General features: G+C 35.8%; 1 protein-coding gene and 1 long non-coding RNA gene across 3 annotated transcripts; one reads left to right on the top strand and one right to left on the bottom strand.

The window, feature by feature from the left end:
• Nucleotides 1–217: 217 nt before the first annotated feature.
• On the top strand, nucleotides 218–20096 carry LOC108829349 (putative aquaporin NIP4-1). Of its 2 annotated transcripts, XM_056990794.1 has the most exons (8): nucleotides 218–296; nucleotides 413–577; nucleotides 1284–1356; nucleotides 18761–18873; nucleotides 18977–19201; nucleotides 19335–19532; nucleotides 19717–19778; nucleotides 19869–20096. In XM_056990794.1, the coding sequence occupies exons 4-8, from the start codon at nucleotides 18799–18801 to the stop codon at nucleotides 20086–20088; spliced, it is 780 nt and encodes a 259-aa protein (XP_056846774.1). In that variant the 5' UTR covers nucleotides 218–296; nucleotides 413–577; nucleotides 1284–1356; nucleotides 18761–18798; the 3' UTR covers nucleotides 20089–20096. The 2 variants fall into 2 exon arrangements, with proteins under 2 accessions (XP_056846774.1, XP_018458511.1); XM_018603009.2 differs by lacking the exons at nucleotides 218–296; nucleotides 413–577; nucleotides 1284–1356 and having other exon boundaries at nucleotides 18742–18873.
• On the bottom strand, nucleotides 5655–6484 carry LOC130497729 (uncharacterized). The gene is made up of 3 exons (XR_008936735.1): nucleotides 6235–6484; nucleotides 5997–6154; nucleotides 5655–5914 (listed from the first exon to the last, which is right to left on the bottom strand). It is a non-coding gene; the product is annotated as an uncharacterized LOC130497729 (long non-coding RNA).
• Nucleotides 20097–24639: the final 4543 nt, after the last annotated feature.

A 24639-nucleotide genomic window follows, 5' to 3' on the forward strand; every position in this document is an offset into this window, starting at 1 on the left:
CCTAATTAGGAGAGTACCCTCCAACTTCACAAACTATTTTTATTCCTATTTTGCCCCTACTACAACCTCCACTGTATGTCTCCAGCTAGATCATTGCTTCTGCCACCCTATCCATCTATCTCTAGTCTGTCACCCTATCTATCTACTTCTTGTTGTGTCATTGTCTTTTCTGTTTTTCTTAATTAATTTTTAGTTTATATATTCTCTTGAGAGACAAATGAAACATACTTTTTTCAGAGATTAAATCTCAGTTTCAAACCAATCTTCCGACTAGATGATTATTCATTTGAACTTTGGTATGTTTCTTTTTTTCGCTTTTATCTTTCTCCTTGTGATTTTTTTCATTTTGTTTTAACAATTTTCTTCTCTCCAAACTTCAAATCTAGAATTTTTTATTTTTATTTTTCTACAGTTGGACGAGTTAAATCTGCCTCACATCCTCTATGCATGTCTGGATGATGAGAGTGAAGCAAAAGATTGAGATCTGATATTTTTTGTTGGGAGTTTATATTTTCCTCAGAAGAAAACGAAAGATTCATTTGGGATATATTCCAAAGAAAATCTGGTACATTTCACGGTATAGTGTTACAACCTCCTCTCCAACTCCATTTTTCTGTATTAGTTAGAAATCAATGTTTGGACTTCATCAACCACAACATTTCAGTTGACTGTTATAAATATGCATAGTTGTTACATGTTGCATTTCTGATTAGAAACTATGAAATAGTCATAGTTAACTGATACATATTTTTTTGGCTTCTACAATATAAGTTACAGTTTATTGATCAATTTTTTGATAAAATGCTACATGTTTGGTTAGCTGTGGTAAAATAATGTACCAATAAAAAAAGTTTTAATATAGGTCTTTACAACTAAATATTTTAACTAATTAGAATAGAGCAATCTTATTACATATTAATATACAATGTTTTTGTACATGGTTTATTAGGTGATATATGGGTAGATACATCAGTTGTTAGTTAATACATTGTTTGATAAATTTTTGGTGGTTGATTATTATTTGTTACATGGTACATGTTCATCACCTCCTTTGGTTGGGTTCATTACTGTTTTATAAATCGTTTGTTATCTGGTAAATAATTTGATATCCGCTACATGTCTTGTTAGCTGATACAAAAAAAACTTCCTTAATTGATACCAATCATCGATTATTGAGTGAGCATCACATACACCAAACAATATATACACACTCTCATTTTTACTCACCTAAATTTGTTTCTCATTCTCTTGTATTTCTTTGTTATCTGAGAAAAAAATTGTAGATAAACAATGAGTGAAGACGAAGGAGAAATCAAAGACAATAACATATTTGAATCTCTATCATCACAATACAAGGTATATCAAATGCACTTCTTTATTGTTTTACTAGGATCGACCCGCTCTACGGGCGGGATGTGGATTTTATAATAATTTCGAAAGATAATCTATATGTATAATATACATTTTGGTAAATTATTGTTGTAGTTTAGTTGTAACTTGATTAGTATTCGGTAGGTAAAAGAATATGATAAGTGTGATATTTTTTTTCCAGCAGGAACAAATAGATGTGAATAATATGCTAATAAGAAGGTTTAATTTTGGCTATGTAATCGGAAAACCACAAAACCATATGATATTCTAAACTATTATATATTTATATAACTTTCTATCGAAAGCTTAGGGGTTTTTAAAAAAAAAATCAAATAGAATCTTGCAATTGTTATGGATGTACCAATTTTTTCATCCGCACCGACATTTCTTAACGTCCTAAAGTGACAGAAAAATAAGATGCAGTGCTAACGACTAATATATTAATTACCGTAAACTATTTATCTATACACACTGACTATTATATTTATATTACTAGGTAATAATCCGTGCCTTTCACGGCATGAGATTATTGATTTTCTTATCTTTTTAATAGGTATGGGTATTCGGATATATCCGGATCGGTTCTTTCGGATATCGGGTTTTTTGAGTTTGAAAATTAAATTCTGTTCGGGTATTACAACTGAGTCGGGTTCTTCCGGGTTCGGGTGGGTTCGATTTTGATGTAAAAAATCTGAAAATAACCGAATAACTAAAGTATCTGAAATAGGTTTGGATAATAGTACCCAAAGTAACCATATTACACAACTCGGTTCGGATATTTCGTATCCAAACTATCCAAAGGAACCAAAAATAACTAAAATTACTCATTAGACACGGTTTTTTGAGTAATTCTATCCAAACTATCATATTTTATCCAAAAATACACAAAAATAATTAATATATTTATTTTAATCATAATTTTAATTTTTAAAATAATTATACATATAATTATAAATAATATTTTTAAATATTTATTTACATTTTGGATATCTTTGGATACTCATTCGGTTCTTGGTTCCGATCGGGTTGAGTACTGGTTCTTCGAATACATCAGTTTAAGATCCATTTGGTTATTTATCCTGGGTCTGATCGAGTTCAGGACCCTGATTTTTGGTCGGTTCTTCAGTTTTAGATATTTTTCTCAGCCCTACTTTTTAAGATAAAAAGACATTATGTCTGTTTAATCTGGATATTCGTTCGGTTTTACATTATTTTTTCTAACCTACTAAAATATAAATAACATTCTAAATCCATATTTATTTTGTTTTGTTCAGTTGAAATGATCGAGGTTTTTAAATTTTCGGTGATAAACCTAAAACTATTATATTTGTTTGGTTTCATGTAATATGAATTTTTGACGGTTTTTATGACGAACCAATGGTTTCATTTTTTAATTTTTAAATGCTTGCAAAATCAAATAAAATCTAAATAATAGTTTAAGAAAAAAGACATCCAATATTATTTGTATTGTTTGTACAAACAATATTGGTGACATTTTTAGATTGTGTATTTTATATAAGATAATCTAATATTATTTGTGTTGTTTAAACTTTCATATATGCTAGACATAATATAAAAAGTTGTATATTTATATTTATATTCATAGAAATTAGTTTTTGTTGAGTTTAATAATTCTTTAGTAAATTTGCCTAAAAAATCATAGGCAAATTTTGTATTACCTTACTCAACCGACTACATTTAATATCTTCTATATTCATTTTCTTTTCGAATATGATTTAGTAACTTATATAAACTTCCTACTCAAGCTAAAAATTATTCTAATTAATTAACTAAATATTTGTTTAATATTATTAACATACATTTCAAAAAGAAAACTATAAATATATGTCAAATTGGTGTAGACTAAATCAATTTTTGTACTTTGGTTTAGACTAAATCATTTTTGACTTTGTTATATGGTTTGGATTATATAGATATATAGTCACTGAGTCAAAATTCACCCGTCCGACAAAAACATGCACCCCTTTTCTAATTTTTAATGATATCTAAAAATGATTTTCCAAAATGATTAAAAAAAAAAGGTAAACATCCAGCCACCATCGACTTATTTGATTATTATGAACTTATTAATATATCTAAGTTTTTTTAACTTATAAAGAAAAAGTAAAATACATCCAAACAACCATGCATGTAAAGCTTAAGCAAAAAAAAAACATGCATGCATACGTCAACATGAATGTAACACTTGAAGGTTCGTTTTGCTATATGCTTGCAACCATGAACACATACGTTTTATTCTTTTTTCTTTATATATGTTTGCTAATTTGCATATGTGTACATATGTTTTGTTTATTTCTCTTCGCATATTAAACTTCCGCGAAGAAGAAACACATAATTCTTTATTTTTTGCTTCAAGGAATTCATACAACATATAACTTACATAACAGCAAATGACTCCGCATATAACTTACATACAACAAACATCTGTGTGGATAAATCTAGACGAATAATACTAAAGCATACAGAAAAAAAAACATAAATCACTATCAAACATTACTATAATGTTACTGGTTGGTTCCATAGCAATTATGGTTATACCATAGCAGCCAATGTCTCCAAACATGATTCACCCACTTGTCTTGTCAGAATCAAAGACTTCCTTTGAATGTTTGATCACAACTTGATTACTAACGTAATGCTTGCGAGAAACGGGGATATAAACATCAGCTCCACGATCAGCTCGGTTCTACAAAACATAATTCAACAGAGACATAAAAGAAAATTGTGGTCGAGAAGGAAGCTTTGTTTGGGTAATAGTTGTAGACCGATAACTAAACTAAAAATCAGTGTAGAGAACAAAATGTGTGATACAACTAAATTTTTAATATAAAGGACAACGAAGTTCTGTAGTATATAGTCCTATATACAGTCAAAGACTATGAAAAACATAAAGTTTATTCTTCGTAAACGTATCAAATCGTCTCCTTCTCTTTTACAATCTTCCATAGTTACTACTATGTCTCTGCTCATCCCTTAGCTCTCCCTGTTTGCAAACGGAAACCTCACCACGGATTTCGAGGGGAGTTTGGCCTTCGCAACTGGAGTTCCAGCCAATATAATGTTCTCACTAACTTTTGTCCTCCTCGTGCTGCCTCATCGATCTCGGGTCAAGAACCCGCGACAGAGCACAGCAAGAATCGAAGGGAGAGAATGATGACTCGGGTCCATCCATCGTCGACAGGAAATGCTTCTAAGTGTTTCTGGTTCGTGGTGGTGAGTTTGGTACGATCTTTATCCCCTTGATGAGATGGGGATTAAAACTATATGTTGTTATTGTGGTTGTTTCTTGTCGTTTAACGTCAAAGTTATGAAAAAAGAATGTCAAGAAAAACTGTTCGAGCATGAAAAAAAAAATCGTTAAGTTTCTTGTCATTGAAGCAAATAAGAAAAGAAAGCTAAGCATTAAATGATCCGTTTTTCTTAAAATCGCTCACAGAGTGACACGTGGAATGGAGTATTCTCATGCATTCTCACAAAAATCGTTTAAGGAAAGCATTAAAAATGCTTCGCCTGGATTGATAACATTATAAAGACCTTTATTAGTGCATGCGACGCTCACCTTACTATATGGCTACGTAAATTGGAATTTCATGCCCTAAACTAACTAATAGGATTATAACACATGTATGGAGGCAACAGCTATACCAAAATGCTAAAATCTCAAAATCAAACTCACACGGAAATGCTAATACTTAAACTTAAAATTGCCCATATAATTGAGCATATCCAAATTCGTGAAAATAAACAAAGTTGCATAAGCAGCCCATATAATATAGATAGCCAAAAGAGAAAGACATATCCAAATACGTGAAAATGAACGAAGTTGCATAACCATTATTAAAACCGAGAGTCTGAGCATAATTATTAATGGCTGATATATCTCAGCCAACCCACGCCTTCTTCACCCCCTTCGACAATGCAACGCCCGTCTTCTTATGCGCCGAACTGACTGTACCCGTACCTCCATCAGATGATGCCCCACCGATGGCATCAACATTTCCAAACTCATCAGTTGTCGGATCTCCAGGCGGTTTGTCATCACCGTCGTCATTGTTTCCTCCCTGTTCCACTAATGGTGTTATACATACACATACTTGCAAATAGCAAGACGATAGTGAGCGAGCATAGTACACAGTATACTTACATTGTCATCCACGTCATCATCTGGCAGACGACCATGATCTTCAGCAACACGCGTTACGGTGAATGTCTTATGATGCTCGGTGAAGTTATACGCAGTGACTCTAACTTGGAACGTGTATCCTTCCTTCCGTTTCTGCAATAAACGGAGGTATCCTGGAATACTCAGGATTCACTTCGTCCTCAGCCTATATGACATGATATCAGATGGGAAATAGAGTACGCTCAGCGGGTGACACACATGCATGTAAACAGAGAAGTATCGTACCAGCATCTGTACAGCCTCACTTACTCGGAGACTATGCAGTTTTGTCATTACCCCGTCAAACCAAACGAAAGTGCTTTCCGCAGTATCATCAGATATAGCCATTCCACATGATAGCTATAATAAGATAGCAAAGCCGAAGCCAAAGCCAAATTAAAAACAGATATATAAATAGTTATCCAGCAAGAGCGTTACTTACCGAAGAGTCCAACAGCATGCGAATTATTGCATTGTCCACACGTATAGGCAGAGTCAGTATGTTGCAATTTTTTTACTGCATTTGGAGCAAGCAACATAGCACCACCCCTTATCGGTGTCAACACGAACAACCCTCCCAGTGCACATGAAATCAATTTCCTGCATTATACATCACTCACATTCAAAGCGAACTATAAGATTCAAAATAATCCTAAAAGACACTGCCAGTTTTTTTTTACCTGAGACGCAGCAGAGACAACAAAATTGTTGAGCTCATGGATGGTCATCTTTTCGACCTTCGTATATGATTTGAGCAGCGGAGCGGCTGACGGTATACCGGTGTCCCTGGCGACCAACCTAGAATAATGATCAGGTATTCAAATAAGTAGCAGTACACATACATGTTTAACTAACGATAAACCTACTGATAGAAACCAACTCCCCCTGAATCAGTCTCCTTATCGAAATACACATGCGTTCCTGAAGTTGCATTGAGAAACAAACGACCTACACAGAGAAATAAAATTATAAGGATCCAAGTACTACGAAATTAACTAATACCATACGAACAGGAGCATGTCACTACCTCCAACCATTTTCGGGTTGATGCTCGTTTCAACAATGACCTTCGGATCAACACGCATAGACTCGAGTTCTCTGTGGAAAGCAACGGCCTGAGAGTCAAATAAGCTCAGAGTGACAGTTTCATCACTGCACACATCCAAAAGAGCAATCATTAAGACAAAAATACTCTGAAAAAATCCATTTGAACTACAGTATTTAAATTGCGGATTGACATGTACCTATCCAATTTCATTGTCACCATGACCCGATTCTTCTCCTCCGGAGGATCAGTAACAGTACTCCAAGAACCTCTCCTATGACATTTACAAAAAGTTCAAAACCTATATCACTTCTCCTTATAAAAAGGGAAATCAACAACATAAGAAACATGTGTGAAAAATGTCATCATACCTGGTAGCTGGCTGTTTGTGTTAGCCAAACCAAACAGTTCCGACTGGTTACGGAACCGGAAACCTTCTTTGGGCAAGGGTGAGACTGGCTCAAATATCTCTTCAAATGAGGTGGACTCATTGAACCGGATGAGGAAAGAAGAATCTGCAAGCCGTCAAATCCGGATATGGAGAACATTGATCCGGCAGTGAGTCTCTCCTGGAACCGTGGGAGCCGATTAGCACTGATGCTTGCCTGCACAATGGTTCCCTGGAATAAAGATGGGAAATTATCAACGTCCGGAAATCAAAATCAATTATAACAACAGAATAATAAATCAGACAAACAAAGATATTAAAAAGACAAAAAAAAGTCATGATCAGTTCACGATATGTTGTTTCGAAAGGATTATCAATCAGACAAATCAAGATGTTAATTAAAAAAATATTAAAACACAACCAAAGCACACTGATCAGTTCACCAGAACCCAATTACAAACAACATGGCAATAAAGACAAACCAAGATACTAACCAGGCCCGTCTCAAACATCAAATAAGCCCTGTGCTACAAAAATTTTGAGATCAATATTTCAATACACTTTTTTTTTGAAAAAAAATCAGACCCTAATCTAAGCTAAAAAATTGTCAAAATTGAAATGGACCCTATGCAAATGCACCTCCAGCACAGGGTCAGAACCGGGCCTGATACTAACATCTCGATTGGAATATTAACTCAGACCAATCGAGACCTAGAATCTAACAACAGGATAATAAAACATGCTCAGTTCACCGGAACTCAAATATAAACATCAGGATAACAAATCATACAAACCAACATACTAAAAAAACAAAACTTAAATAAAACCCAAGTAATGGAAACAGAGAGTTTAGAAATCGAAACCTCTCAGAAGCGAGATACAAACCAATTTATACACGGATTAGCCGACTGAAGAACGCAATTATTGACAGTCATGAAACAGAACGGACCGATTCTCAGATCCGATTTCAGTAACGGAAACAAAACGAATCCCAATCGTCTTCGCCGTAGACAAAGAAGCGTCGCGAAGAAAACAAAAAACCGTATATTAGAGTTTGTGGTGAACGATGTGCACAGCTGGGCCAGGACATGAAGATAACGTGATAGATAAAGCTAAGCCCAAATAGAAGCCCATTCATCAGGCGCAAAATAAAATGCATCGTTTCATTTAATCTGACGTGTCGGACAAAGAAGACATCAGTTTCCACGCTGGAATCTGACGTGGCTTAACCTGGAAAGAGTTAACTGAATTATATATAAATAAATTTGCTAATTTTTTTACTTAACAGTTAGAAATTTTTTATTTCTCAGATTGAAGAAGTTATACTTCATCGAGCTTATATTTTCAGATGACGAACAATCTAGGGGAGAACAAAGAAACTCGTACCCCAAAATAAATATGCTGAAAAAATATATTTTCTCACTGTAGGATATGTAAGGTTCTGAGTGACACTTACATTAACCACTATTGGTTATTTTAGCCGTAAAAGACACAATTAACTGATAATAGTTAATGTAAAAGCTAATTGGTTGCATTTAACCGCTATTAGATAATGCAATCTTTATATATACAGGTAACACATAAGCATAGTTATTAATGTAAGATGTAGTTGTTAATATAAATATTAATATAATGGATACTTGCATTGATAACTCGTACACTTTTGTAGTAACGGATGAATGTACCTTTTAGCAGTCACTATGAGGTTTCTTTCACCTTATCATTTTTAAAAATGCAATAATATTTAATATTTCATACTAAACCAAAATGTAGTTATTAACATAAATTTTTCTTAGTAGCAGTTACAATTATCAATATCAGTTATTTGTGGCCGTAGCAGTAGACTGATACCACTAATCTTAATTAAGAAACTAAAGCTAATCTAGTCTTATAAAAAATATTTATCATATTCAACATTTTGTAATAACTCATAATTTTTTATCCTTAAAAACAACAACTCCATTTTTTTTTTGGATATTAATGTTTTAATTAAAAAAAATTAGTTTAAGACTAAAGATCTTACAATCATCATTATTAATTTGCTTAATGTTCATCACTTTCTTTGGTTGGGTTTATTAAATTTGTTACAATATATTATATTTAATATAAACATCACTTACATGTTGTTCCATAATGTATTATATTACAAAAAATTGCCAAAAGAGAACATAAAAACAACTATATTGTCCCTTTGCCATAAATCACTTTTTGGTCTGTTTTAAACTTAGGGTTTGATTGGTAGAGCATTAGCATTAGCATTATGCTCCTTATTATCCAATCAACATTGATAACAAAAACATTTAGAAAAGCATTTACATGATGCTAATGCTCTCCCAATGCTATTTGCTCAATGCTCTCATATGAAGCTTTTGGAAGAGCATTTGCATTTAGAATATATATAAATTCAAAAATAATATTATATAATTAATTTATATATGTTTAATAATATAAAAGTTATGTTTATAATAAAAAAAATTATATTTTCAAAAAAAACTAAAAGTTGTGATTAATTATTATTATTTTTTAAATAACAATATTTCACATTTAAAATATAATAAAATTTATATAATTACACATATCATTCATTATTTTTAATAAAAAACATAACATAATATATATTTATATATTATAAATAAAAATATTTATATTATTTTTAAATAAATAAATTATATGTCATAGATTATTTTTATGATAATATTATATATGGATCATTTATTGCTCAACCAATAAATAAATAATGATGATTTTATATAAATTATTTTTAATTTATTATTTTATTTAATTATATCAAATTATTTTATATCCACAAATAATTTTATTTTAAATATATTTTATTTTTTAATAATATTATTTCACATTTAAAAATTAATTTAATTTATAAATTAAATAAGATTCATTATTTTTAATAATAAATATATTATTAATATATATTATAATTTAATATATATTAGTTTCAAATAAATGTATTATATAATAATTTTTATGATAATTTTAAAATTATATAATGCTACTGCTCTACCAATCACTTTATTAAAAATTTTAATGAAAGCATACCGCTTCTGCAGCATACTGCTTCCACAGCATTCTGCTACTTCTTCTTCATCTGCTGTACCAATCAAGGCCTTAGATACCCCTGAATAACTTTAAAAAATCATATCAATTATTTTAAGAGTCAGAAAAATATGGAAAAATAATCAAACTGTATAAATAAGTAACTATCATATGAAAAATAATTTTATAGACTAAATATTATTATATCAAAATATCATACTTAGATCTACGGACAGAAGAAAACTTAATCTACCAACTACGGGCCGTAGATAGTATATTCATTAAATAACTTAGTTATCTACATCTGGTAGAACAATTATATCTACCATTGTACATATCTCTACCATCGTAGAAACAATCAGCTGCCAGTAAATACATTTCTACCATGGTATATTTATTCAGCTTCCATTTTCCTTATTTCTGGATTTCAGTTGATTTCATTAACTACGTTTTCTAATATATCTACTGATGTATGCCTGGCATTTTCTACCAAAGTACTTTACTCTACCGTGGGCGCCTTATGCAAACTACTGTTTTATCTACTTTCTACGGCAGTAGAAGGTATATTCTACCAAGTGCGAAATGTATATTTTCCTAAAATCTCTCTAAAATCTGTTGAGAATATATTTTAAATAAATATTTTCCTTATTTATCGTGTTTCCTAAGTTAGTTTTTTAAAAAAAACGTGTTCTCTTCTTCATCCTCATCGATCTCTTTTTTTTCTTTAGAAACCATCAAAATTTTCTGAATTTCTTGTTGAAGAAGATGCATATTTATGCTTCTTGTGGGATGTGGAAGTTTGATCCCCAAAAAGGGTGGGGATTTGATGTTGATATGAAAAAACGAGGCAGAGTACTGGTTTTGGAATTGACAAGTTCCTTTGAAGATCTAAGGCTTATGGTTTTCAAGGATTTTGGAATAGACGAAAACGATGTCGAGCTTGAGTTAAGCTACCTACCTATGGAGTTAATCGGCACCATCGACTGTCCCCCAGTTATCATTGAGAATGATAGACAAGTCAAAAAATTTCTTACATATGTACGTGGAAAACCTTCGACAAGGTTGTGTGTGTCTACTTCGCTTATGTATGGGAACAACGACAGCTTTGGCGTTGATAAGGAGGAATCTAACTCGCCATTCAGAGAGGTCGGTGAAGCTTCATCGGTTTCAGCTAGAGATGAGAGTGGTAGTTCATCTGATTGTAACGCGAACGGCTCGGAAGAAGATGATCATCTCGCCATACGTGGAAAAGAAGATGATAGGGGGAAAACTGTTCGATTTTCTTTGATCTATGTTGTCAAGAAGGGTGAAACGTTTCAAAACAAGTCGATGTTGAAAGCAGCGTTGGAAATGTCAGCTATGAAGCATAACTTCAATTACAAAGTTGTGAAATCGGACAGAAAACTTTGGTACATTCGATGCATTGACAACCATTGCAACTGGAGTGTTCGTGCTGAGGGGTTATCAGGCTCCACATATTTCATCATCAAAAAATATGTGGCGGATCATACATGTGCTGCGTCCAGTATGAATAATGGTGGTCGGACAGCTTCTGCAAAAACTATTGGCAGTATAATAATGCATAGATATGATGGTGTGAAAGAAGGTCCCAAGACTAATGATATCATACAGATTATGAGAATGGATCATGGATGCGAGATATCTAAGTCGTTAGCATGGGATGCTCGTGAATTTGCAATTCATGTGGTTCGAGGTATTCCGGAGCAGAGTTTTGGAAAAATTCCGAAATATTTGTACATGCTGAGGGAAGCTAATCCAGGAACACAGACGTTTTATGAAACTGATGTTGATGGTAAATTCCGATTTCTATTCCTTTCGTTTGGGCAATCAATACGAGGTTTTCACACATCCATGCGGAAAGTTCTTGTTGTTGATGGGACATTTTTGAAGAGCAAGTACAAAGGAGTATTACTTGTTGCTACAGCTTTAGATGGAAACTCTAACTTGTATCCTATTGCATTTGGGGTTGTGGACTCAGAAAATGATCGTTTTTGGGATTGGTTTCTGAGACATCTAAAGCTTGTTGTTGCGGACGAGCGTTCTCTAGCTTTTGTGTCAGATAGAAATGGCTCGCTTTGCAAAGCAATAGAGAATGTGTATCCTCTTTCTCAACATGGAATTTGCATTCACCATTTGTTGAATAACGTGGTCACACATTACAGAGGCAAGGGACTGGTCGGATTGATTGCAAAAGCTTCCAAAGCTTATAGAGTCGTTGATTACGAGAAGCTATTCCATGCCGTGTGCAATATAAGTCCAGCTATTGGAAAATATTTAACAGATGCAGAAGTTGGAAAGTGGGCTCGCTGTCAGTTTCCAGGATACAGGTACGACATGAGGACGACAAATCCAGCTGAATCAATAAACTCTGCTTTGCGCACACCAAGAGAGTATCCAGTGATTCCTTTGTTGGATAGCATCAGAGAAATGCTGACCCGTTGGTTCTTCGAACGTCGGACTCTAAGCAGGAAGCACACTAAACCATTAACTATTGCTATCGAAAAAAAGATAGATAGGCGGATTAGAAAGGGTAGAACGTTTATTGTCCAGCCGGTTAACGAGCATCGTTTTTTGGTTCTTGGAGATACAATTGACTGCCTGGTTGATTTGGACAGATGAACTTGCTCGTGTGGGAAATACGATCTGCTAAAAATTCCATGTAGACATGCCATCAAGGCTGGTTTAACGGTTGGTCGAGCCCCATCCTCGCTAACGGATGACGTCTACACTACTGCCACATGGAGAACAGCTTATCAAGAGACTATAAATCCAATAGGTGTTCCTGAGGATAGTTGAGTTGTTCCAGATGTAGTTGGCAATGCTAATGTGCTTCCTCCTGAATCAAGAAGAAGAGCAGGAAGGAGAAGAAAACGCAGGTACGAAACAGTTGAAGACAAGCTCCGTTCATCGCAAGGAAGGCAACAAAAAAAGAGACGCAAATGCAGTCGTTGTGGCCAAGAGAATCATAACAGGGCTACATGTGACAGAGCTATTTAGACATTTCGTTGTTTCTGATTTTCTTGTTTTACTGGTTTGGTTACTGGATTTATGTGTTTTTCTTGGTTTTGGTTTTTGGAATTTGTTCTTCATTATCGTGAACTCTAGGTGATTATGAACTGAAGGTGATCCTTTATTTTTGCTCTGTTATTTGTCACTCTACTATAACTAGCTTTTAACACACAAAGAAATAAAAAAATCACGCATCAATAGTGAACTGAACCTCATTCAAATCAACCAACGATTGTAAACAAGAAGCCATCTAATGTATCAAAATGAAAACAATACTTTTGTTTAAGACAATAAGCCAACCGATCACTGCAATTTTCTCAGACAGCAAGAGAATTCCATATCCCGACAACAGCTCCTACAACAACCATAGCCACCGTCGCAATCTTAAGCTTCTGTTTCATCCCCTTTTCAATCTCTAGCTTACCTTCTCCTTGAGCTTTTCAGTCATCTCATCTTCAATTCTAGCAATCTCAGACTTAACATTTTCAATTATCCTTTCTTCAAACTTCTTAAGCCCTTGCGCAAATCTCTCATGTTTCGCATCTACCGTTTGTATCTCCTCAAGCAAAGCTTCATCGATCCATTTAAATAGATGATTCTCAGATTTTCTCTACAACAAATGAAAACAAAATTCTATGAGCAGAAACAAAATTCTCAGATTTCAAACTGTAGTTCTAATCGATATAGTATGTTTAATTTGAGCAGAAACGAAATGAAAACATGGACTTACATCTTTTGCAATTTGACATCGGTAGAATCGTCGATATCGATTCTCCGCCGTCGATGAACCAAAAGTTTTTATGCCCTCTCCACACCAACATCTTGTAGGCACACCATGAGTGGAGATTTAATGAAACCCTTACTGGTTTTGATTCCCCTTTTATGATCTTTGAGGGTGATTTGGTTTATGGGTTCGATGGGATTGATAGAACAATGGTTTCTTTGGATAATGAGGATAGATGGGAGATGGTTTATGGTTGAAGATAGATATGGTTGATGATACTTCAGTGTGAGATCGATGGGAGGATCAAACACTTGTTCGATGTGCTTGTGATCGAGCAGGGCACCGCTCAGACGTGATCAACAAGCAAGAGCAGAGGATTTTACTCCTAAGCAAACAATGTTCAAAGATGAACAAAGGATTCACAGTTTTAGAGTGTTTTTGATAAAAAGAGTGAATGATCTTATTAGAAATCGAAACAGAGTATTTGTAGAACAAAGAACAACATTGGAAAGTAAAACAAAGAAATCAAACTTGTAGTTTTCGAAAAAGAATTTATGAAAACTAAGTAAGACCAAAGACTGAGTAATTGAATATCTTGACTCCGGTTTGGTCTTGGTCTTTGATTGAATCCGAGTTTGGTTTGAAGCAAACCAAACCAACAATTGCTTCCTTCAATTTCCTGGTTTGTGATCGAGTGATTGGCCCACTAGGAAAAGAGAATGGGTCTCGGTCCATCTTGCCATCAAGGTTGAGCTTGCCACTTGTCGAGTGCTGGTTTAGCTCACTTGTCTCCTCATCAGTATCAGTGAGCTGGTTCAGCTCATCTGTCGCCAATTCTTCAGCAAGTCTAGGCTTGGTTGCATCAAGATTCGAGGAAAACGAGAAGAAGAAGTTGATGAACTTGTCATTGATATGCTGTTTCTAGATTCGCAAAGACAGAACCCTAATCTCCTCCTCTGTCGGCTTTCGTTTTCTAATATTTGGACAAATGAAAGCAAAAGACGTGTTTGGGGGGGGGGGGGTTAGTGGATCCGGGTTATGGGTCGGATCTAAAGAAATATCGGGTGGGTCTACTGGATATAAAGCATTTTAGGTTATACACTAAACACACATAAATCAAGTTCTAAAATAAGACTCTAATACACTAAATCGAAATCATAAAACTATAAGAAGACAAAAAATAGAGAACACTAATTTGTATTAGTGAAAGTGTAAACTAAATCTTACTTACCACTAAAATCGTCATGTGACATATTAATTTGTATAAGTGAGTGTAATACTATAGTTTAGTGCAATGATTTAGGGTATAGGGATTGAACCCGCTATGATTTAGGGTATAGGGGTTTGAATCGTATATGATTTTGGGGCTGTATAACCTAAAGTCTATAACTTAGTAAAACAGAAGTAAAATACTAAATTCATACCCATTCCATCTTAATGCAATTTAGGGTATAGGGTTTGAACCCTATACGATTTAGGGATTTAAACCATATCAAATTTACAGTTTAGAGTTTCAACAATTTCTTATTGAAAATTAAATAAGAACAAAACAGTTAATTATGAACTATAATTTAGTTAGGATTCAAAGCCTATTCCCTAAATCGAAAATAGATCAGTTTCATAACAATAATCATCAACTAAAATACAAGATCAGTTGCATAACAATAACAGTAGTGTATGAATTAAAATGATAAACCGAAAAATATCAAAGACATCATGAACTCAATTGAGGTCAACAGCTTTCCCAGGAGCACGCTTTGGAGGCTTAAATGTGGACATCCGAAACTGTAAGACCTCATCATTTGCTGCTTCCCAAAGATCATACACTATCTTGTGTCGGGCTTCTTGGATGTTCTCATCATTCACCAAAGAGAGATCCAAGCCTAGTAGATGGCATTCTATAAACTTCAACGAGTAAGCACCACAATCATTACCACTCATGTTTACGCATCTCATCGGGACATATGAAACAGTATACTGTTTAACATTGAAATCTTTCTTCTTATCTGAAGACTGGACAGCCTTGACGATTCGTTGAATGAGGACGGCGAATGCTTCCACGGCCTTGGTGTTCTTCTTACCCCCACAATCGAAGACATCTATTGTCCGGTTCACAAGATTGACGCATATAGAGATCCAGTGGGCTTGGTTAATACAAATAGGGATGTAGAGACGATCGATATCAACGTACCATACTGATCCCCTGCTTCCATGATATGGAAGGTCGCCTCTTCCATACTCTAGAAAACTCTCGTCGAGTTTGTACCCTCTCCTGTTTCCGTCAAACTTGCCGTAGGCAGTGATGATCTGATTACTAAACAGGCAGTTCAAAAAAGCAACTCGGTCTGGCTTCCATCGACGCAATGAGGTTCTTTCCCAAAACAAATACATCATGGCGTCCATGTCCTGAAAAAGAGAAAACAATTTTTTTTAAGAATGAGAAGCAACCACACAATTCATTGTACAAAATAAATGAGCTAAACTCACATGGTTCTTCAACCATTGATTAGGGCCCATTATACGCGAAACTAACTCTGCATCAAATTTAGATGGCCCAATCTGAAGTACTCTGTAAAGAGAAAGCATTGGTATAAGAGGTAGATTTGAGAAAACGAAGTCAAACAATAGAAATATTACTTACGTGGGATTCATGGTCCATTCCATTAGTTTGGCCCATTTGTCTTCTGGAACAAACACCAATTCGTAGTCGCTGTCTTTGCAACGGACTTCTGGATCATCAATATCATTCAAGAATGGTCGCTTCGAGATCTCTGGCCGAAAAGAAGTCATAGGCGTAGTGAAAGCACAAGGTTCTTCGAACTGCTTATCTTGAGATGGATCAAAACCATCAACATTTGACTCTTGGGTAAGGTTGCCCATCGTCTTCTGTAAATGCTCTTGGGTCCCTAAATTGGCATCTAAGGTGCCAAATAAGCTGCCAAACACATCAGACAAGTCTGTATCCTGGTTATAAAACACAAAACATGACATTAATAATTTTAAAACATATATATTACACCACAAAATACAATAATATTACACACATGATCCAAAACATCATCCTTACATCAATATTGCACACAGCAAAGACAACATCATCCTTACAAATATATTACAAACCGCAAGAACATCAACCGAGGACATGAAAAAAGAAGAGCAACCGAGCACATGAAAAAAAGAGCATCCGCAGACATGATTCAAAGAAGAGTAACCGAAGACATGAAAAAGCTCTACTTCTTGTTTACCTTTGTCTGAGACCTTGTCTTCGCAGCATTTGCAGGACCACCACTGCGAGAAGGAGCAGAAGCTCGACTGCCAGAAGGACCAGTAGCTCGAGTACGAGAAGGAGCAGATGCTCGACTGCCAGAAGGAGCTTCACCACGAGTAGAAACCGAAGTATGAGCTTCAGTAGAAGCCGGAATAGGAGCAGGAGTATAAACCGGAGCAGGAGTATAAACCGGAGCAGTAGTAGAAACCGGAACAGTATCCGCAGCAGGAGTGTCAGCCGGAGCACCACCCTGATTCTGAGATGAAAGGAGCTTCTCCTCTAATTTGGCAAACCGGTCATCAATCATGTCGCGTACCTCGAGCCCCAAGGCAGTGAAAGAAGACTTGAACATAACCTGGATATAAGACTTCATTTCCTCTTCAAGATCTCTGTACTTCTCGGTTGATCTTTGCAAAATCAACCTCTTCTTCCTTGACTCGGCACCAGTATCCTGATATTTCTTCTTTCTCTTCCTTGGAGCAGACACAGGGGTGGTTTCTATTTCTTCTTCCACTCCAGTCTCACTTGTTTCTCCAGCCTCCTCTTTATCTGAACCATCTTCATCAGAACTGTCCACAAATGGCTCTACAGTTTCCTTGAAACCCCACTCATGCTTACTCCAATCATATTTCTTTTCGATCATCTCCATCACCAGATCGACTCTTTCATCCTTCATCTCAGAAGCTCGTTTAAACTCCTCACCTAAAACGACATTGTAATTTCCAGTGGAAGATAAATATGGAAACACATCTCCTTACAAAACATAAAAAAATGTTCCATATTTTCTTACATGTCATCGATAAGCACAAATTGCAAAACAAAATATGAATTGAAGAGGAATTATTCAATTTAGATGAATTGTGTGGTGGAGAATGATGAAAAAATGATCTAGTCTATAGTCTGAACATATATCTGCAGTTCCGACACACCTATTTGTTTCAATTGTTGTGTCAGTCTTTTTTTGTCAAATGAAAGGGCAATTTCGTCTTATTTAATACTAAATGGCATGAGAAAATACGGTTATGTTCCATCATAGACAAGTTCCAAATTTGAACCTCCATTTGGGGTAATCTCCTAAATCTCCCTTTTGAAATTCCACTAAAGCAATCTAATTTAACACAAAAAATGGCGTTATCTGTTATGGATAGGAGATGATGCAGCTTAAGGTAGATATCTGATATCGCCAATCTAATTCTGCACAACTGAGATCTAGGTGTATTACAAAATTACTGCCTAAAATTCTAGTTTCCTTAAAAAATTGTTACCTTTGGTCAACGTAAATAATATTTGGTTTCTTTTTTTGGATCAAAATTTTAAAATCTCCTTTGAACATATCTAGTTACTGAAGAAAGACAACGTATTGATTTATTACCAATTTTAGTCAATTTTCTTACCATCTCTATATATATGTATACATATTTTTTGTTCAACCTTACCATCTCTATATTTAACATCAGAATCGTATCCTACTTTCCATCTGTTACATCTATCTAATCACAGCTTGTCGTCCCAACTCATTTAATTTAATCCAGTCCTTCTGTGATTGTTTCACCTAATTTCTGTTTACATGCATAAAAACTCTTTAATCTTCAACTTGTCCACCCACACAAAGTTTGCAATTTTTTATTTCTTGTAAAAACAAAGACTCTGCAAACAATTAAGTTATAAAATTTAGAAGAAAATGACTTCGCATGGTGAAGGGATCGAAGAGGAGCAAATATCAAGAATTGAGAAAGGCATGGGAAAAGATTGTCATGGAGGAATCGAGACTGTCATATGTACTTCTCCCAGCATTGTTTGTCTTACACAAAAGGTAGAAAACAATGTATTTTTTTTTTCTTGCATAGTTATAATGAATAAATGTTTTAAGAAAACTGATTTGTTGTTTCTTTTTTGAAAAAACAAAATTCTTATAGTTGATAGCAGAGTTGATTGGGACATATTTCATAATATTTTCTGGATGTGGAGTGGTGGTGGTGAATGTGTTGTACGGTGGAAAAGTAACGTTTCCAGGGATATGTGTTACTTGGGGTCTTATTGTTATGGTCATGATTTACTCTGTCGGTCACATCTCCGGTGCACATTTTAATCCTGCAGTCACCATTACTTTCGCATTTTTCCGGCGGTTTCCTTGGTATCAGGTCATTCATCAACTCTCAGTCTTAGTTTTTTTTTAATATAAAAGACGTATGCACTGTTTCAATTGTGTATAGCAAATGGATAGTTTGGACAACAAATGTGCGATTGAATTTCTGTAATAATTGTTTTGGGCAGGTGCCATTGTATATTGGTGCACAACTTTCTGGATCGTTACTTGCGAGTTTAACACTCAGACTTATGTTCAATGTCACACCTGAAGCTTTCTTCGGAACAACTCCGGCTGATTCAGTGGCACGAGCGCTCGTCGCAGAGATCATTATCTCATTCCTCCTCATGTTTGTTATCTCCGGTGTTGCCACTGATAGTCGTGCGGTTAGTGTATTATATATATGTCACCATTGTTTCATTTCTTATCTCCTTCTAGTTAAACATATTGGTAGTTCTTATTAATTGAAATGGGCACACAATATATTTTCGGCATGGTAAACAATAAAACACGAAACTATGCAACTGGAAGTTCTCATGTTTTGGGTCTTTTCTTAATATATATTGACAGATTGGAGAACTAGCTGGAATTGCGGTAGGGATGACTATAATCTTGAACGTTTTTGTAGCTGGGTAAAACTACTATCTTTTTATTTCATTTTATTAGAAACACAATTCATATGTAATTGTAAATGTTTATTCGGATTTTGATTATTTTGTTAGCCCGATTTCTGGAGCATCAATGAATCCAGCAAGAAGTCTTGGACCAGCAATAGTGATGGGAGTATATAAAGGAATTTGGATTTACATTGTTGGCCCTATCGTCGGTATCATGGCTGGAGGTTTTGTTTACAACTTTATAAGATTTACCGATAAGCCACTCCGAGAACTCACCAAAAGTGCTTCTTTTCTTCGTAGCGTTTCTCCTAGTTCTAAGAGCTAATCCTTCTGTTCTCCTTTTGTTTTTTTATCTTATTGTTACTTGTTTAATATTTTTTATATTATTCTAGTAACTCAATTATAGTTGAAATATATATTTAAGTAAAACAGAATTTATCATCACTTCAATGGTGTTTATAAAGTCCACCATGATAATAAAGACAATAATGAGTTGCATTCATATTTTTTTGTTAGTAGTATTATTAATTTGAAGATTTATAATGGACATTTAAAATTTGAAGTTTTAAAACAGAAGTAATTATCACTTCAGAAGTTTTTAATGGAATTTCCCAATTAAAAGTGAATCACGTATATTCTATTAGATGATGGTGATAGTACATCTGGTTTTTTCTCATCAAATACTTTCATTCACCAACATAGTTTCGACACAACCTGATACTTCAATTATATTGGCACTACATAACATAACTTAGTAACATTTGAACAGAAGTGAAAGATTCTTTTGATATTCTATCAGATATCTTATTTCCACTTCTAAGATAAACCCTCACTACATAACTCTGGATCTGCAACAAAGTTAAACGGGTCACGTCGATAATTGGTTGCAGGACCGGCTGAACCTCCTCACTTCCATTAATCATCTTTACAAGAGAAAGATAATCAGACTCGAAGATGATATTCTTATAGTCAAAACTTGCCATTGTCTCTACCCTCCATTTTAGTGCCTCTGCTTCCGCAAAGATGGATGATGCCGCATTTGTCACAACTCACGCCCTTGCCCATATTACTCTACCATCCTCATTCATGTAAATCTAACCTAAACCGCTGATCCATGTCTTTGTGCCAAGCACCATCACTATTACAATTCAGCCAGTTCTTAGGAGGAGGAGTCCAAGATCGTGTATGGTTAGTAGCCATGAGTCTTTTTGCCTCAGTTCTCTCAACCTCAGATACATCTGCCATTTTTCTTCTCTGCCATTCCTCAGCATCCTCTTTAGCTTTCCTTAGTATACTTTCCGCCTCATATTCCTTTCCTTTAAATAGCAATTCATTTCTGTTTTTCCACAGACGCCACAACAGCCAAGGAACTATTTCACAGTATATGCACCCGTCTTGTTGTATTCTCATATGTAGACATCTTTACTGTTTTTTTCCACAGGTTCAAATCTTTATAATTCTTTTCACTCCTTCCTCTGGAAAGATCTGTGTCAGTACTTCCAGGTTCCATTCCCGTCCTTGGTTGATCAGCAAATCTCTAACTTTCAGATTATGGGGGGGGGGGGGGATGTCAGGTTTTTCCTGTTCCATCTCACCACTTGCGCCCTCCTAGCCGGTTTCTGACCAATCCACAAGTCTTGAAAAACCTTGGTATTTTCTCCATTGCCTATTAAAGCCCTCATCCCCTGTTGAATCAGTTTTTGTGCAGAATGAATGCTCCTATTATAGGAGGGTCTAGATCCTAAGCCTGCACTAAGGGGGTCTATCTTGGCAAAATATCTACTCTTAAAGACTCTAGCCGATAGAGAATCTTTGTGAGCCAGCATTCTTAGGTTGAAAGATTCAATGTCTTTGAATCCGAGTCCTCCACAAGCTTTCGGTTTTCTCAACTGATCCTAGCTTTTCCAATTGATTCCTCTAGTTTCCTTCTTATTCCTCCACCAAAACCCTGACATGATTGAAGCAATCTTCTTACCAACTTCTTGGAGCAGGAAACATGACATCGTATATGTGGGGAGAGCTACAGCCGCTGCCTTTAGCATGACCTACTTTCCTGCCGGAGATAAGAAGCTTGTCTGCCAACCCTAAACTCTCTCACTCATTCTTTCTTTCAAATAACTCAGAATCGATACTTTGGAACCTCCAAAAAACCTTAGGTAGCCCCAGATAAATACTTTCTCCTCCTTCTTGATCAATACCCAGCTTAACATTTATCTGGCTTCTCCTCTTGTGCGGCACGTTCTTACCGAATTATATACTGGATTTTTGGTAGTTTATTCTTTGCCCCGAAACTAAGCTATAGCTACTCAGAATCTGGTTCAAGTGTTCTAGCTCCTCTGTGTTCCCTTTACAGTAAAACATGATGTCGTCCGCGTATAGAAAATGAGAAATCAGAGGTGCTCCTCTAGCAACCTTTAGGCCCGTGCACCAGCATCTCTGTGCAAATGACGAAGAGATACATGGAGATCGGGTCACCTTGAAGCAGCCCTCTTGAGGGCTTTTTATCTCCATATGGGCTCCCATTGATCAGAACTTGATATTGAGCCGAGGTAACACACGCCATGATCAACTGACACCACTGCTCAGAGAATCCCAAGGTTTTCATTGCCATCCTCAAAGACGACCACTCAACTCGGTCATACGCCTTGGAGATATCTGTCTTTACTGCAATAAATTCCTTTGAGCATTTGTTGTTTGATTTTAACGCATGAAGGAGTTCCTGACCGACCATGATATTATCCTGAATGATTCTATCTTCAATGAAAGCAGCCCGAGTTTCTGAGATGATCAGCGGGAGTATCTTTTTGAGTTTTTAGCCAAAAATATTTGTTATTATTCTTGAAAAACACATTACATAGACTTATCGGTCTGAAATCTGCTAGCCTATTTGCATTTAGCTTCTTTGGGATCAAGCAAATACTAGTTTTATTAATGCCTTCCTGTAGCTTCCCAGACCAAAAAAACTCATGCACCATCTCAGTAAGATCACTTCCCACAGATTCCCAATCAAATGAGAAAAAAAACATCCAAGAGATTTTATTGATTAAAAATTGTATTAGAAATAATTTTTAGAGTAAAGTGAATCCAAGAATCTATAAAATCCTTATAGGATGTGTTCTAAATCTAAGAATGGAAAACGAGATCCCTTCTAAAAAGGAGGTAACTCCTTATTTATAGAAGAAATATGTCTAGGGTTTCCTAGTGAAGTTGGCTTAATTCATTGTCTAATGAACCTTGAAGGAGATGTAAATCCATCCCCAACAGTAAGTACCCCCAAGTTCGTAGAGAGAGATGAAATCCCTCTCTGTGAATTTTATGAATAGGGTTTATTAGACAATGAACTAGACACATTCATGCCTATGCCGATTTAGGCAAGTTTAATTTGAACTTCTGCCTAGTAAAAGGCGACTTTACTTTAAACTTGTGCTTAGTAAAAGGCGAGTTTACTGGACTCATGCTAAGACAAAGGCGAGTTTACTGAGAACTCGTGCCTAGTAAAATGAGAGTTTCTGTAAACTCATGCCTAGCCAATGGTCCGAACACCTTTCCCCTTCTCAGACTTTGAAAATTTCTTTTGGCTGGACCCCATTGATCGAACCAATAACCAGCGACGACGAGTTCACCGGAAAACACTGAATCGCGGCAGTAGATTGGAAATATCAGCTGGAATTTAGAGAAGAAAAAAAAGAGAAAGGGGGAGAGAGAAGGAGAGAGAAAGTACCTTAAGCTGGAGAAGAATAGAGAAATGAGGGAACCCCACCCTTATTTATAGAAAAGAATCACGGAACCCGAGGTTAATATAATTATTATACCTATTAAGCCTAGGAGTCTACCATGTCTCTTGCGCGAATGATCATTATCCCTGATGCAAACCGGCCGGTTCGAGTCGACCGCTACAGGAAATGAGTCGGTTAACTAGAACCGAGTGATCGACGATCAACAAATCCGCGAGTTGAACGACCCGGACAATGGGAGAGCCCAGACTTGTGTCGATTGATCGATTGACTTGTGTATCCATCATGCGAGCACCTGTGTATTGAGCGATCGATTGAACCGAAAGCAGAATGACCCGGTTAACTAGAACCGAGTGATCGACGGCTAACAAGCGCTATCCGCGAGTTAAACGATCATGAAAATGGGAGAGGCCAGACGTGTGTTGATCGATCGATCGACTTGTGCATCCGTCCTGCGAGAACCTGTGTATTGAGCGATCGATCGAACTAAAAGCAGAAACTCTACTTCTAATGCATTATTATCAATCGACCATCCGGAAGCACCAACTGTAGCTCGATGCAATGGAAGAAGCCAGATGTGTGCTGATCGATCGATAGACTTTTGCACCCCTTCTGCAAGCACCTGTTTGCCGAGCGATCAACCGAACTCAACCGAGCATGCAAAAGGCGATCGAACTACGACGAAGAACAATCCGAATCCATTATTCTCAGAGCCAAATCTTGATACTCCACTCTTGAGGAATCAAGTTCCTCATAAGCGAACTAGGGGGCTTACTGTTGGAGAGTAAATTAACATTCCTCTACAAGATCCATCAAACAAAAGGATTCGGTCCGTTAACGCCAAAAGACCAGTCGAGATCAGCTCGCCTAAGTAGATCAATGGTTTTTGGACCCATTCAGTCTGGATTGTGCTAGCGAACGATAGATCTACCGGTTCGATATCGGACAAGTGAGCCCTTATCTGGATGGAAGGCCCATCAAGCATGGGCTCAGACACATGCCTAGGCCTTGTGGGATTAGTTAGCGCTAAGGCAAACTTATCCTAGGGCGAACGAGCGAGAGAAAAACTGAAGATATAAAAAGAGGACGAATAGGAAAAAGAGGAGGATCGGCAAATACACACCAGAACAATGACAGTAAGA

The sequence above is a fragment of the Raphanus sativus genome, chromosome 7, assembly GCF_000801105.2.
Source record: "Raphanus sativus cultivar WK10039 chromosome 7, ASM80110v3, whole genome shotgun sequence".
Lineage (NCBI taxonomy): Eukaryota > Viridiplantae > Streptophyta > Magnoliopsida > Brassicales > Brassicaceae > Raphanus > Raphanus sativus.

Bases quoted from the DNA above. Each gene is read 5' to 3' on its own strand.
- LOC108829349 (XM_018603009.2), top strand. From the start codon at position 18,742: ATGACTTCGCATGGTGAAGGGATCGAAGAGGAGCAAATATCAAGAATT. The intron at 19,202-19,334 runs GTCATTCATCAA...TGTTTTGGGCAG, and splicing joins GGCGGTTTCCTTGGTATCAG to GTGCCATTGTATATTGGTGC. The intron at 19,533-19,716 runs GTTAGTGTATTA...ATATATTGACAG, and splicing joins TTGCCACTGATAGTCGTGCG to ATTGGAGAACTAGCTGGAAT.